Here is a 14,583-nt window from a genome sequence, read left to right on the forward strand (position 1 = left end):
ATTTTTAGATTTCCTTCAAACTCAGATTGAACGCGATCTCCTCCGTCATCGTTACGTGGCACTCTCCGATGTTTGGTGAAAACATGTTGGTCAAAGTAGTGTGAACAGAATGTTGAAGCTTCTTCCACCAAATATGCATTGCAAATTGATCCCTCAACCTTTGCCTTATTGCGCACATTTTTTTTAATTTTCTGCAGGTGTCTGTGATTGTACAATGCTAATATATAAGTATAAGTTCAAATAAATGATGTAATCATTACAATGAGATGTTAGTGAATCACCTCTCAAATGGATACATCCATCGATATTGTACCGGTCCTGCTAAACGACATTCGTAGGGCAAATGAACCGGTAGATGTTCCATAGAATCAAAGAAGCCGGGTGGAAAAATTCGCTCCAACTTGCACATCACAATTGGGATTTCTCGCGCTAATTGGTCCATATCATCGCATCGGATAACGGTCATCGTCAATTCCTTGAAAAAGAGACTCAATTCTGTCATTGCTTCCCAAATTTTTCCTGGTAATAATTCCCGGAATGCCACAGGAATCAATCTTTGCATGAAAACATGGCAGTCATGGCTTTTCATGCCAAACAATCTGTACTTCCTCATGTCCACACATCTACCCATATTTGAACAGTAACCATCTGGAAACCTTAATGATCGTAACCATTCACACAATAATTGCCTTTGGGGTTTATCTAAACAATAACATGCCTTCGGAAACTTACCAGTAAGTACAATTTGCTCGAGTTCTGGTCGACGACAAATTTCCTTCATGTCTGCTCTCGCTTTTGCATTATCCTTGGTTTTCCCTTCAATGTTCATGACAGTGTTGAACAGATTTTCAAACACATTTTTTTCTATGTGCATGACATCAAGGTTATGACGGATAAGAAGTGAACTCCAGTATGGCAAATCCCAGAAGATGCTTCGCTTTTTTCACCCGCTATTCTTGCCAATTATTTTATTTACCTCATCTGCACCCAACTCTATAACTTTCATAAGCCCCAGATCTTCAATTTCTTGTAATATTTCTGCTCCAGACTTCACAGGTGGAGGGGGTTCGACAATAGTTGTGTTCTTTCTAAAGCATTGTCGATTTCTCCTCCAAGGGTGAGATTCTGGTAAGAATTTACGATGACAATCAAACCAACATTATTTACCTCCGTGCTTTAGTGTAAATGCATTTGTGTTTTCCATGCAATGAGGACAAGCCAATTTGCCAGCGGTACTCCACCCAGATAACATTCCAAATGCTAGAAAATCACTAATGGTCCAAAGCAAAGCAGCTCGCATTATGAAATTCTGATTGGTCGAAATATCAAATGTTTCAACCCCATATTCCCATAAATAATTAAGTTCGGCAATCAAAGGCTGCAGAAATACATCAATTTTATGTTTTGGGTTAGTAGGCCCAGGAACAATAACACACAAAAACATATATTCATCTTTCATACACATTGACGGTGGTAGATTATATGGTGTCACAATGACAGGCCATGATGAATATTATTGTCCTGATTGGCCAAACGGCTGAAACCCATCAGTACAAAGCCCCAATCTGACACTTCTCATTTCAGCAGCAAACACAGGATGAATGTTATCAAAATGTTTCCACGCTTCAGAGTCTGACGGATGAGTCATTATACCATCATCATATTCATGCAAAGCATGCCATGTCATGTGTTCAGCTGTCGCCTTAGATGCATATAACCTTTGAAGGCGAGGAATAAGAGGGAAATAATACATCTTCTTGAAAGCCTTCTCTTTTTGCTCTCTACCAGTCCCTTGACCCCACTGTTGATATCTTGGAAGATTACAAAACTTGTATTCTCTGAATTTGGAGTCAACACCCCAGAATATCATACAGTTATTACGACAGCAATCAATCTTTTCTACCGGTAGTCCCAACCCCCGAACTAATTTTTTTGTCCGATAAAAATTATCAACCATTGAATGGCCTTCAGGCAACATTTCTTTTGCTAACTGCACAAAATCATCGTAACACCTTTCTGAAAAATGGTGCTCCGCTTTCATGTGTAGTAATCGTGCAACAACAGACAGAACTGAATGATTCTTGCATCCAGGCCACAGTTCACTGTTAGCTGCACTTAGCATGTCAAACAATTGTTGTGCTGCTACGTTTGGCGATTCCTCCATATTATCCCAATCACATTGTACTCTACTCGCATCGATTACCATATCATTGCATTGATTGCCATACAGAAATTGATAAGGCTGAACTTCTAAATTTACCGGAATGGAGTGGCCTGACCCACTGGCAACTCGAGCTTCACCATGATGTATCCATTCATAATAATTTTCCACGAACCCATGTTTGCACAAATGAAGTTTCACTGTATCGATGTCTAAGAAGGCTCGATTTCGACACTTCTTGTGATTGCATGGACACCTCAACTTATTACCATCCATAAAACTGGGATTACCAACTGCAAACTGTATAAACGCCTCCAATCCTTGCAGGAACTCTTGTCTTAATATCCCATTGACCTCGAACCTCCAGTACATCCAATCTCGATTATTTTGCATTTTTTTTTACCTAATTAACAATGTGTTTATAAAGGGCCCTGTCATGTAATTGCATTAGTCTAAACCATCCTTAAAACATGCACCTAATGTAATGTTCAATTTACAACACTTATAACTAACTAAGGTTATTTCTATAATAAGGGTAACGATATTGCAAGTGTAAAATCACTAAGTTCATTTATTGAATACAAAGACTACTATAATAAAGGTAAGTGTACTATTCTACATATTGAATTTTTCGGAAAAAAATTCAGCAGCATTTCGGCACAACACAATCAAATCTCAAATACAGAAACAAATCAATAAACACTTCTATATCATACCAACATTCTCCAAAGGCAATATGGCCACTACTAGGCCTCCAATCCAAACTCATCATTCATTTAAGTCAAAAACATATTTAAGAGTAATAACGACAATAATATAAATTAAAGAAAAACACAGCCAAAACTTCTCAAGAAAGAGTTGCCAATAATTAAGAACATGTAATAACCTAAACACACAAAAAATAATTTATATAAATTCCAATTATTCTTCAAAAATCTATATTATATTCTATCAAAGAAGACTTTGAAACTAGAACGAAGTGGTTGCAGACTTTGAAATGGTCTAATAAAGTAGCTATCAAATCAGTTAATTTTGTAATAAATTCGCTTCCGAGTTGGTGAGGTAGTTAAAAAAATTCATCCTTCTAACTCGTTCAATTTCTGGTGGTTGTGCAGTTGGTAATTATTTTTATTTAAGATGAGGGGAATGGATGTGATTTCAATTTAATTTTTCTTAGTTATTAATTGATTGTAAATATCTTTATTTTTTAAGAGTGATTAAAGAACATAAGTCAGAAACACGTGTTTTTTGGATTGTTGCCTTAGTAAGTTAAGTCTCAATCAATTGCTATCATTTTTGTTATTTCTCCAACGGTAGATCATGTGTATATTCTCAACCTCAACCTTTTCCCCTATATTAGGCCCAATTTTTAATATATCTCTTTAAATGGAATATTCAATTTCCAATTACAAAAAAAAAAAAAAAATACTATATTTGTTCATAGACCATATATAAACTTTCAAAATATGAAATGGGTTGACGTAGTGCCGGATCTAGAGATAAAAGGAAAAGGAAAAATGAAGTTTTTGTGGGCTGGGCCTCAAAATGGATCAAGTTAATTATAATAGCTGGGCCATTAAAATCAAATCAATTTTTCTTGGTCTACTGTAGAATATACAGTTATTATATTGATGATGCCTGAATTTTCTTTTTTTTTTTCTACTTCGATGTACAAATAGAAAATATTTATAATTAAGCGTGAAATAGTATTTTGGTACAATTAAGTGCGTTTAATTGGAAGTTTCCACCTGAAAATCAAAATTAGCTAGTTTTTTTTATTAGTTAAAAAAAGATATAACCAGTAAAAAATAATAAAAATTGAATGGATATTTAATATTTTGATATCATTCATTGTGTAAAATGATTTATATTAAATTTTCAGAGAAATAATACGGTGAAATGCACTTGATTCCAATATTTTCAATAATTCATATCTTTAATTCTAATTTTTCTCTTAATTTTATTCCGCAAACAAACGCATGCTAATAGATTAATTGCCAGAATTGTCAATCACAATCGCTTAAGGTAACAATAATACTAATAATAATAATAACAACAACAATAATACTAATAATAATAATAATAACAATCACAATAATAATAATAAAAACATTAATAATAATATTAATAACAACAACAATAATACTAATAATACTAATACTACTACTAATAATAATAATAATAATAACAATCACAATAATAATAATAATAATAATAATAACAATAATAATAACAATCACAATAATACTAATAATAATAATAGTATCGGTCCAATAATAATAATAATAATAATAATAATAATAATAATAATAATAATAATAATAATAATAATAACAACAACAACATTAAATAATTATAATAATAACAATAATAATAATAATAATAACAATAATAATAATAATAATAATAATAATAATAATAAGAACATCAATAATAATTATAATAATAACAATAATAATAATAATAATAATAATAATAATAATAATAATAACAACAACAATAATACCAATAATTATATTAATAATAACAATAATACCAACAATAATACCTATCTAATCGCAACTCAACCATATACAAAATAAATTAATCGCAACCATATACAAAATTCTAATAACAATATACAAAATCAACAATAACTTAATATAATAAAAACAAATAAATTCGAAAAACAAATAAATTCGAAAAAAAAAATTTGGAAAAATTAATCGCAAAATAAAACTAACCTCAGATTGTTTCGAAACAGACTGACCGACTGACCGGAGTGCAAAGGGGGCGGGGCTGGCGGCGTCAGGCGGGCTAGAACGGTGTGAGGAAGGGCCTGTGCGGCGCTGCGGACGGAGGAGAGGAGAGGAGAAGGAGAAGAGAGAAAGAAGAAGAAAGAAAAAAGAGAGGGCGCGGCGTTTAAAGCCCTAATATTTGCGACCGACTCATCGGTCGCAAAGTTTATAAAATCGGTCGCAATTTTTAATGACACGATGTCGTTTGTCTATGCGCAAATTTTGCGACCGATTTGCGACTGAAAATATCGGTCGCAAAAAATCAGTTGCAATTTTGTCTCCAATCGGTCCCAGAACTTTGGCCCATTTTTAACGCGCGAAATTTTGCGACCGATAACCAATTAGTCGCAGATCGGTCGCAAAATCGGTCGCAAATCCCTATTACAGCGGTCGCAAATCACTAACCATAATCGCGGGAATTTTAAGCGCCAAAATTTGCGACCGATGGATTATAAGTCGCAAATCGGTCGCAAAATTGCGACCCATATATGTCGGTCGCAAAAATCGGTCGCAATTTAGCGTTTTTTTTTGTAGTGTAAATGTCAATTGGAAATAATATAAGAAATAAATAGTTAACACCTAAGTTAAGAGAAAAAATTATTTAACTAAAAAAAGACTAATTAAATTAGTAATGAATAAAAATTGGAATAATATTATATATTTATTTTCTTTTATTAACTTAATTAGTGAAGTTAATTTCTGACTAAATGGAAAAAAAAGGCAATTCAACTCAATAAATGCTATTTTTAAATAATATAAAAAATAATAATCGTTCAATCAAAAAATAATTTGAATATTATAGAAAAATTCATTTCAATAATTACTCTTTATTTTTCTCCAATTCTGTAAACAAGTCAGTAAAAAAAATAAAGTAACCGGTAATCATTTTTTATAATTTCTAAACAAATAATTTCATATATTTTAATTTAAAGAAAATAAAATAAAAAATTTTAAAATGTATATTTCTAAAACCGTATACAAGTAGTATTTATATATAGTTTGGTTGAGTTAATATGGTTTACATTGGATTATTAAATTTAGAAATTATCTAATATTTGTTTCAAATTTAAAATATAAATGTGAAAATGTTAATTTAAGTTTTATTTTTAAAATTATTAAAAGAATATATAACTTGGAGAGAAAGAAAGAAGGACCCAGAGATAAAGCCCGAAAGAGAGGCACCGAAGCCTATATATAAGTATAACTGCTCAATCAGTGTAAAAGTTTAGTATCTTAATAGCGACTAGGGAAGATTACAAGTGAGATAGCGTAAAGATTGATTAGGGGAGTGAGAGAGAACAATGGCGGCAAGGTCATTGATTCTGCCATCAGGGTTAGCGGAGGCGGCAGAGCTTCCATGTGGGTATCGCTTCGATCCCACTGATGAAGAACTTGTTTTCTATTATCTTAAATCAAAGCTGGAGAAGACGCTGACACTTGATGTGGTGAAGACGCTTGATGGTGATCCAAACACCCTTTATGATGATGATCCCTGGAATATCTTTCACAGCCAGTTAACTGGATTCTTCTACGTTTTCACCAAATTGAAGGGAATGGCCGATAAGAGAAGAGATAGAAGAACGCCCTCAGGAACTTGGAGAAACCAAAACAGAAAGCCAGTTCTTGATTCTGACGGTAATATTTTGTATGTGAAAAAACAATTTAGATTTGAAGAAACAGGCAAGAAAAACCAAAACGGCCTTTGGTTAATGACCGAGTTCTCATCCAAATATGAAGGGGTGGGTAAATGTTTTCATTTATAACTCTAATTTTAGGGTTTCGTTTTCTTTTTGTTTATAATTATTTTAGCCCTAATTTCTAAAAAGTTTGTAATGTCAGTTTGATGGAAATACTAATTTTTTAATTCATTGATTTTGCAGCGTAAGGGAGAGTATGTTCTGTGTAGAATCTATAACAAAGATGCACTTGGAAGGAAGAGAGAATATTCTGTCGAGAAAGAAGAAGGAAACGGAAAATCAAAGAAGATGCGACAGGACAATCTTGGCTATGCCTACTGGGAGAATGAGAATTTTGGAGATCCTAATCCTAGCTTAGAGAGACAGGACAATCTTGTTTCAGCCTACTGTGAGAATGAAAATTTTGGAGATCCTAACCCTAGATTAGAGAGAACTCCAGAACATGCAGATAATGATGATTTACTGTTTTGGGATGATATTTTATTCTATGATCAGTGTCCTTAAATTTTGAAGCTGAGAGCTATCCAATACTGCTCCAACTCCAAAACTTCACAAAGTGGGACAATCACTTTTTAACTTCAAACTGTAAGTGTAATTCTCTTTCAAAAAAAAAGTATAATTGAGTTTGAACTCCAACTTGTTATATATATATACATATGGTGGTTCCTGATTTTATGTCTATCTTCAGAATCTTAAACTTGAAATATGGTTCCAATATTTCTTGTCTGTATTAATTCATTGCATTAATTAATCATCTAGCTTAATTTCTATTTAATATTTTATTCCTGCAAAAGAGTTATCTATTTCTCCTACCTCCATGAACAATTAATGAAAGTGGAAAAAATGTAATATGAAGAGGAAGTGGGGAAATTGTTAGAGATAAAGTTTCTAGATCTGCTAAAATTATTCCTTTTGATATTCTAGTACTAGTATTAAACAATAAAGTTCACAACTTGTGACTCGTGTATAGACAAACTCACTGAGTACAAAAAATAAAAAATAGGGTTCAGTACTTCAGTACTTCAGTTACAGGACCCACATTATCTTCAACAGAAGCATAAATAACCCTATAAACCCTTCACCTGTCTGTTTCAGTTTTCTCTCCATGAGCCAGAAACAAAGACTGGCAAGGAGAAAACAAAACAATGTCTACAACATCCTTTTCTCTTCTGCAATTTCCAAAAACTTTTGTAATCCCACCTTCTGCAAAATACAAGTTCTTGCACATTCCTTCAACAACCCATAACATCAAAAAGACCATTTTCAGATCAATACTGTCTAAGAACGGTGTTGCAATGTCAGGCTCAAAGGCAGCAACAAGAATATTAAGTTGAAAGGCTGTTTTCTAACCTTAATCAAGCCATAAAGAGAGCCTGGTAGATACTCAATTTTCTTAATTTTCTAAATGTATTGATGTTTATTGCTTAGTTTATTGCAAAATCCCATCAATTAATCCTGTTCTTGCAATTTCTGCTGTTACTATATTGTTTAGCATGTGAAACTGCTGCTGGCCCTAACTATCATATAAACAGTGTGATTTGCAGATTTCTTTGCAAAATCATAACAGAAGGATGAAAGCTCTCTGAATAGTACTTGACAATCCATTACAATTGAACTAAAGCTCTCTCAAGGACACGTTGTTTGTTTAAGCTTAGCAAATTAATACCAAAATAATATATGTAATAAACTCATATAACAAATATTTGTTTTTAGTGTTTTTATAAAGAAAGTATTGCACTATTACTATGTCATTTGAATTAATTTTATTTAAATTTCTATTATTGAAATGTAAGAATATATGTAACACACATAGATATAAATGTCATACTGTGGAAAACGACCATATACTGGACTTTGATTATGCATAGTACTATCATAGCATCAAAATTATATTCAAACAGAAAGCTATTTGCCTTTCATTTGATCCGTCTGAGAAGATGAATAAGTTAATTGCTGAATAGATATTCTCTGCTCTACAAATTACATGAGTCTTATGAACTTTAGGACAATGTAGCCTTAAATGCCAGGACGTGATCCATCCTTGAATTTACTAGTTATGTAAGTCAATCTTGCATATCATGTTCTAAATTGCAATGAACTGAGTTTAAAGGAGCGGGAAACTTTTCCCCCTTGTCTTTTTTTTTTTTTTTTTCTCTCTCTCTGGAGATCTTTGCATTTCCTTAAAATAAAATTAAATACCAATTACTATTCCATAATAACTAACTAACTAACTAATTAGTACTGTTAATTCTTTATGAACTCTGACATAAGATCCTATACTTTCAGCGATTATCCTTTCTGACTCCTGAACTTTGGGAGAGACTCATCATGACCGGTGCTTTCACATTCATTAATAAATATGCTCCTCACCAAAATGAAATATGAAAGTGCAGGGTCATCACTGGACTCTTGTAAAATTATTTTATTTTGGTGAGGGGTAGAGTTATTACTGAAATGTGAAAATAGTTATAATTGAACTTCCACAAAAATAATTGCCAGAGTCCAGGATCAAATTTATGTATTAGCTATTAATAAACTGAATATACATTTCATACAATATTTTATTACATCATGTCAAAAATCATTTAGAAGTATATCTACAAGATCTACATAATACATTATGAATATACATAAATATCTTGAAGTAATTATAGCATCGTAATGTCATCAATAACATTTTTAAATTTTCAGAGTACTTGAGATTTTCTTAAATTTTTCCGTATCTCAAATCTACTTCAACGGTAAGAAAAATTGAAGTCGTTGAATTCTGTATAACACATAATATCAACTTAAGACTATTCCACAAATTTCAAATTCAGGATTAGCCCAAATGCAATTAATTTTTAAATTTGATTTGGAAAAACAACAAAAATCATTTACTTTTCAGAGCTTATATAAACCCTAAATATTACAGATTCTGAAGTATCGTTAGCAAGCATGTGTAGATGTAGAGGTAATTTTAATATTTGACAAGTTAGAAATGCTTTTATTTTGATATAAAAGATAATTTGCTCTCTTTATGTATGTGAATAAGATATCTCTATCTAATACAATGTCAATTCCTATGTTTTCCAAGTCTTGCACAATAGTTATCGTTAGCTTCATAAAGAATATTATAGCTTCTAGGTATAGCACATTAGCAAATATTTGACAAGCCTAAGCATGCTAAATATGAAACTTATAATACTAGTAATATAAAAGATGCTATAATTTATTGGATTATAATAATTTGATGTCCGCAGAAGCAAAAGAAATGGAAAATGGTGATTGAAAAAGGAATTTGTAGTTCAGAGAGTTCATAAACAACAAGCAATGAATATAATGCAAATGGGAGGAATAACGTAACAACGAGTAATACTAATATCATGATGCTCATTGTGGAGGATGATATTGTCACAAGATCAATCCATAAGCTGATGCTCAAAGTCTATGGAATGGAAGTTGAAGTGGCTGTCAATCAGGGGGCGGGGGAACTTGGGGGAGCCCGGTCACCCCAAACTCAAAAAGAATTTTAAAAATTTTATCTATAAACAGTGCAAAGGAATTTTTTTTCCTTTGATTTTGCAAAGGAGATTCAAACCTGGATCTATTGTCAGGTCGTATATGCACTTACCACTAGACTATGCCTCAGTGTGCTACTAAACATGTTTATTATCCAATAATTTTCATTTTTTTTTATTTTAGTTGATTAAGATTTTTTTTTTTTTTTTTTTTTTTTGAGAAGAGTTGATTAAGATTTATTTGAAGTTTAGATTTAAAATCTTACTGTTATAAAAATTATTCTAATTAATTAGAAAATAAGGGAAATAGAAGTGGAAAATTGGGATTGAGCAAGGAATGTGTATATTAATCTCTCAGTGCTTAATTTCTTAGTGCTTGTGAAAATAATTATTGTATATTAATTTATAGAATCAATGTCATTTATAACATTTTCCATTTTTCTAGAAAACTTAGATTTTTCAGATTTTCTATATCTCAAATTTATTTTAAAAGGTAAAAAAAAAATCTAAGTTATTAGATTCTTAATTCAATTAATTTGAATGATATCTTTTCAAATTTGAAATTGAAAAGGTAAATATAAACTCAAAACATCTTAACTTCTGAAGCACGGTTAGCAATTGTGCATAGAGATAGAGGTAATTTTAGGATTTGAATAGTTAGAAATGTTCTAAGTTATTAGATTCTTAATTCAATTAATTTGAATGATATCTTTTCAAATTTGAAATTGAAAAGGTAAATATAAACTCAAAACATCTTAACTTCTGAAGCACGGTTAGCAATTGTGCATAGAGATAGAGGTAATTTTAGGATTTGAATAGTTAGAAATGTTTTTATTTTCATATAGAAGACAATTTGCTTTCTGCAGGTTTTTTTTAGTATTGATCAATATTTTTAATTGTCAAGCTCAAGCATATTCTTATCGGCCTCTCCATTGCTTGTGATGACTCCAATGATATTAGTTGGTGTCCAAATCTCTTAGCTGATGAGTTACACGAAATAAAAATAAAAATGATGCTAGGAAAAAAGAATCTGCAGTTCAAAGAGCTCATCAACAGTGAACAAAGAATACGATGGACATCAGAAGAATAATACTATTCTCTTGTTTGTCATATTCTTTGTTGATGGTTGATGAACTCTTTGAATTGCATATTCCTTTCCCAACCGCCATTTTTATTTTTATTTTCATAACTCATCAGCTAGACATGAACAAACACTATTGATTGTTGGCGTCACCACAAGTAATGAGGAAGCTGAGTTGGAAAATTTCATGGAAACAGACGACGACAAGCAATGACTACGACAATTGGGACTGTATAATTTATTATCTATATGTCTTTAATCTATTTATGCAGATTGCATACCTAAAATTACGAATTTCGATAATATTATATACTTTTTCATAAAAAATAATAAAAATTTGTTAAGAATTTTATTTTTATATGTAAAATATAAATTTAATATATGGTTAGTATGTCTTTTAAAATAACAATTTTCATATTTTTTTAAATATCCAATAAATATTTATTGATTTAATTTTATAAATAAGAATGTCTAATAGAATAATTTTACAAATTAAAGTATAATTAGTAAGTGCAACTATATATATTGAAGTATCAGTAGATCAAAATAACAGTTGAAGGATGCCACAAAATTTTCTCGAAGAAAATAACAGTTGAAGGATGCCACAAAATTTTCTCGAAGAAATTTATGCGAAATAGAAAGCTTACACAAAATTGTTTTCATTCAAAAACTATAGCCAAATATAAGTTTATTTGTTAGATAAGTGCAATTCAATGATTTTTATGATTGATTACTTTATAAACCATGGTGAAAAATTTACACATTAATGCTTATAACTTATTGTGAATGAACGATAAAAAATTTAATGATAATTAGGTAGACTTTTATTTGGCTAATTAACAAACTCAGATTATTATTTTTCATGACAGATCTTTTTCCCTTTCTCTTCTTAATTTCTCTACAGATATTAGCATTTTTAACATTTTTTAAATATGTTATTAATTGGGTAAAATTCATGTTTTTTTCGCTTATCATAATTTGTCCTCGGGAAAGATCGTATGAGGGGAGATCAAAAGCGAAATTTGATTAAGGGACTAGAAATATCAAATATGTCAAGTTTTTCTCAAAAATTTTTGAGAAAAATCCGTGCCATGATCATTTTTTTCAAACTTAGCAGTCCATGCCGATCTTAAGCAGCTCAACACTTCAGTAGACTTGAAAAAATCCTTAAAGATCAGACTTAAATAGTCCATGTCAAGCGTAAACTCAACGCTCAAATGGATTTAAGCAGTCTTTGAAGTTTAGACTTAAGTAATCCATGTCGAGCTTAAGTAACTTAGCGTTTAAACGGACTTAAAACAATCTTTGAAGTTTGAACTTAGACGTCCATGGTGAGCGTAAGCCCCTCAACACTTAAACGTACTTAAACAGTTCTTGAAATTTGGACTTAAGCAATCCATGCCGAACTTAAGCAGCTCATTCTAATTTAAACATAAGTAGTCCCTCGAGCTTAAACAGATCATTTCCATTCAGAGTTAAGTAATCCTTTGAGCCTAAACGACTTGCTCCAAACTAGACCTACACAATCTTTTCAACCTAAGAAGCTTACTCTCATACCAGTCACAGCCTCCCCCATCACAGGCTTCAAGTGATATGATGTAATAAAATGCATTTCTTAGCTCAAACTATTAATAAACCGAAAATATATTTCATAGAATATTTTATTACAACATGTCAAAAATCGTTTAGAAGTATATCTACAAGATCTATATAATAGACTATGAATATACACGAATGTTTTGATGTAATTATAGAATTGTCCTATGTTAATGTCATTAATAATGTTTTTACATTTTCAGAGTATTTGAGATTTTCTTAGATTTTTCCGAATCTCAAATTAATCTACTTTAACGGTAAGAAAATTTAAAGTCATTGGATTCTGTATAACACGTAATATCAACTTGAGACTATTTGAGAACTTGAAAATCCGGGATTGACCTAAATGTAGTTAATTTTTAAGTTTGAATTGAAAAAATAACAAAATTATTTGCTTTTCATAGCTTATATAAACCCTAAATATCATAGCTTTTGAAGCATGGTTAGCAAGCGTGTGCAGATGTAGAGATAATTTTAGTATTTGACTTGTTAGAAATGCTTTTATTTTGATATAAAATATAATTTGCTCTCTTTATGTATGTGAATATGATATCTATGTCTAATACTATATATGTCAATTACTGTGTTTTCCAAGTATTGCACAATTGACACATTCTTGTGATGTCGTCACAAGATCGATCCGAAAGCTGATGCTCAAACCGCATGGAATGGAAGTTGAAGTGGCTGTCAATGTAAAATACGCCGATGATCTTCATCTTGTTGGTCTTTCTTGAAGTGGCGGTCAATGGAAATGCCTGTCATGAATTATTGAGCTATTGAGGTATAACTCACTTCTATTTTTGTTAGCATGCATTATTTTTTAGTTTAATGAGGAAAGTTTAGTTATTTTAGTATAAAAAAAGATTCAAAATTACAGTCAGTTGGCAAAGCAGGTGTGAAGGGCTATTGGGTTTGATCCCCAATAAACGCACCTGCAGGAAGGGATGAAGGGCCTTAATTGTGACTAAACTCTGAGCCGGATGAGGTGGTCCCTGGTAATATAGTCTGGATATCAATGGTTTGCACAAAAAAAAAAAAAATTCAATTATCTTTTATAGTAAAAATTGATCTTGATTATTGATGTTATTTTCTAAAATTGAAAGTAAAAAATTTAATTATCAAATTAATTAATTGCTTAATTAATAAAATATTTTTTTTTAGCAGTAATGCTTGATATGTAATGATTTCTTTTCCACTTAATTTGAGATTAAATTGGACTAGCCAATAAGATCAACTAAATCAAAGACTGGCCAATAAATTGCTTTGTTGTAATTCATTTTTATTTTGAAAATATATATATATTTTTAAATTTAAACTATAAGGCTTAAAGCCATAAAATAAATTTATACTTATTTTAAAATACTTCGAAAAGTTTCATTGATTCAAATCCATTGAATTGTTTTAGACTTGTGACCCAATCTTAGATTGATCTGATGACCAATTTTTAATTTCGAAAGCACTGATTTTTTATAATAAAATGATTAGTATTATTTTTAATTTACTATCATATTATAATAACACCATTTCTGCCTTTGACCATTAAGAAATTGCCCCTTTCCTCCCATTTCTCTCCACAACCACCACCTATGGCAGCGATGACTACTGCAATGGGGATTCTTTCATCAACAAGCACCACCTCTGTCTCTACATACACTTGCTAACCGTGCTTCATAAGTTAAGTTGTTTAGGGTTTATATAATTACTGAAAGTAAATAAATTTATTACCTTTTTAATTTGAAATTTGGAAAGATATCATGCAAATTAATTGAAT

The 14,583-nt window shown here is 31.0% G+C and overlaps 1 protein-coding gene across 2 annotated transcripts; it reads left to right on the forward strand.

Annotated features, from left to right (window-relative positions):
- The first annotated feature begins 6,176 nt into the window (after positions 1 to 6,176).
- LOC149496038 (NAC domain-containing protein 37-like) lies at positions 6,177 to 8,365 on the forward strand. Of its 2 annotated transcripts, XR_016321008.1 has the most exons (3): positions 6,177 to 6,677; positions 6,819 to 7,220; positions 8,168 to 8,365. XR_016321008.1 is itself a non-coding variant. In XM_089722000.1 (2 exons), exons 1-2 carry the CDS (start codon positions 6,240 to 6,242, stop codon positions 7,137 to 7,139), a joined length of 759 nt encoding a protein of 252 aa, XP_089578126.1. In that variant the 5' UTR covers positions 6,177 to 6,239; the 3' UTR covers positions 7,140 to 7,278. The 2 variants fall into 2 exon arrangements, 1 of the variants encoding a protein (XP_089578126.1); XM_089722000.1 differs by lacking the exon at positions 8,168 to 8,365 and having other exon boundaries at positions 6,819 to 7,278.
- Positions 8,366 to 14,583: the final 6,218 nt, after the last annotated feature.

The sequence above is a fragment of the Jatropha curcas genome, chromosome 5 (genome assembly GCF_041381405.1).
Source record: "Jatropha curcas cultivar XTBG-Jc1 chromosome 5, XTBG_Jcur_1.0, whole genome shotgun sequence".
In the NCBI taxonomy this organism is placed as follows: domain Eukaryota; kingdom Viridiplantae; phylum Streptophyta; class Magnoliopsida; order Malpighiales; family Euphorbiaceae; genus Jatropha; species Jatropha curcas.

Bases quoted from the DNA above. Each gene is read 5' to 3' on its own strand.
- LOC149496038 (XM_089722000.1), top strand. From the start codon at position 6,240: ATGGCGGCAAGGTCATTGATTCTGCCATCAGGGTTAGCGGAGGCGGCA. The intron at 6,678-6,818 runs GTGGGTAAATGT...TTGATTTTGCAG, and splicing joins TCTCATCCAAATATGAAGGG to CGTAAGGGAGAGTATGTTCT.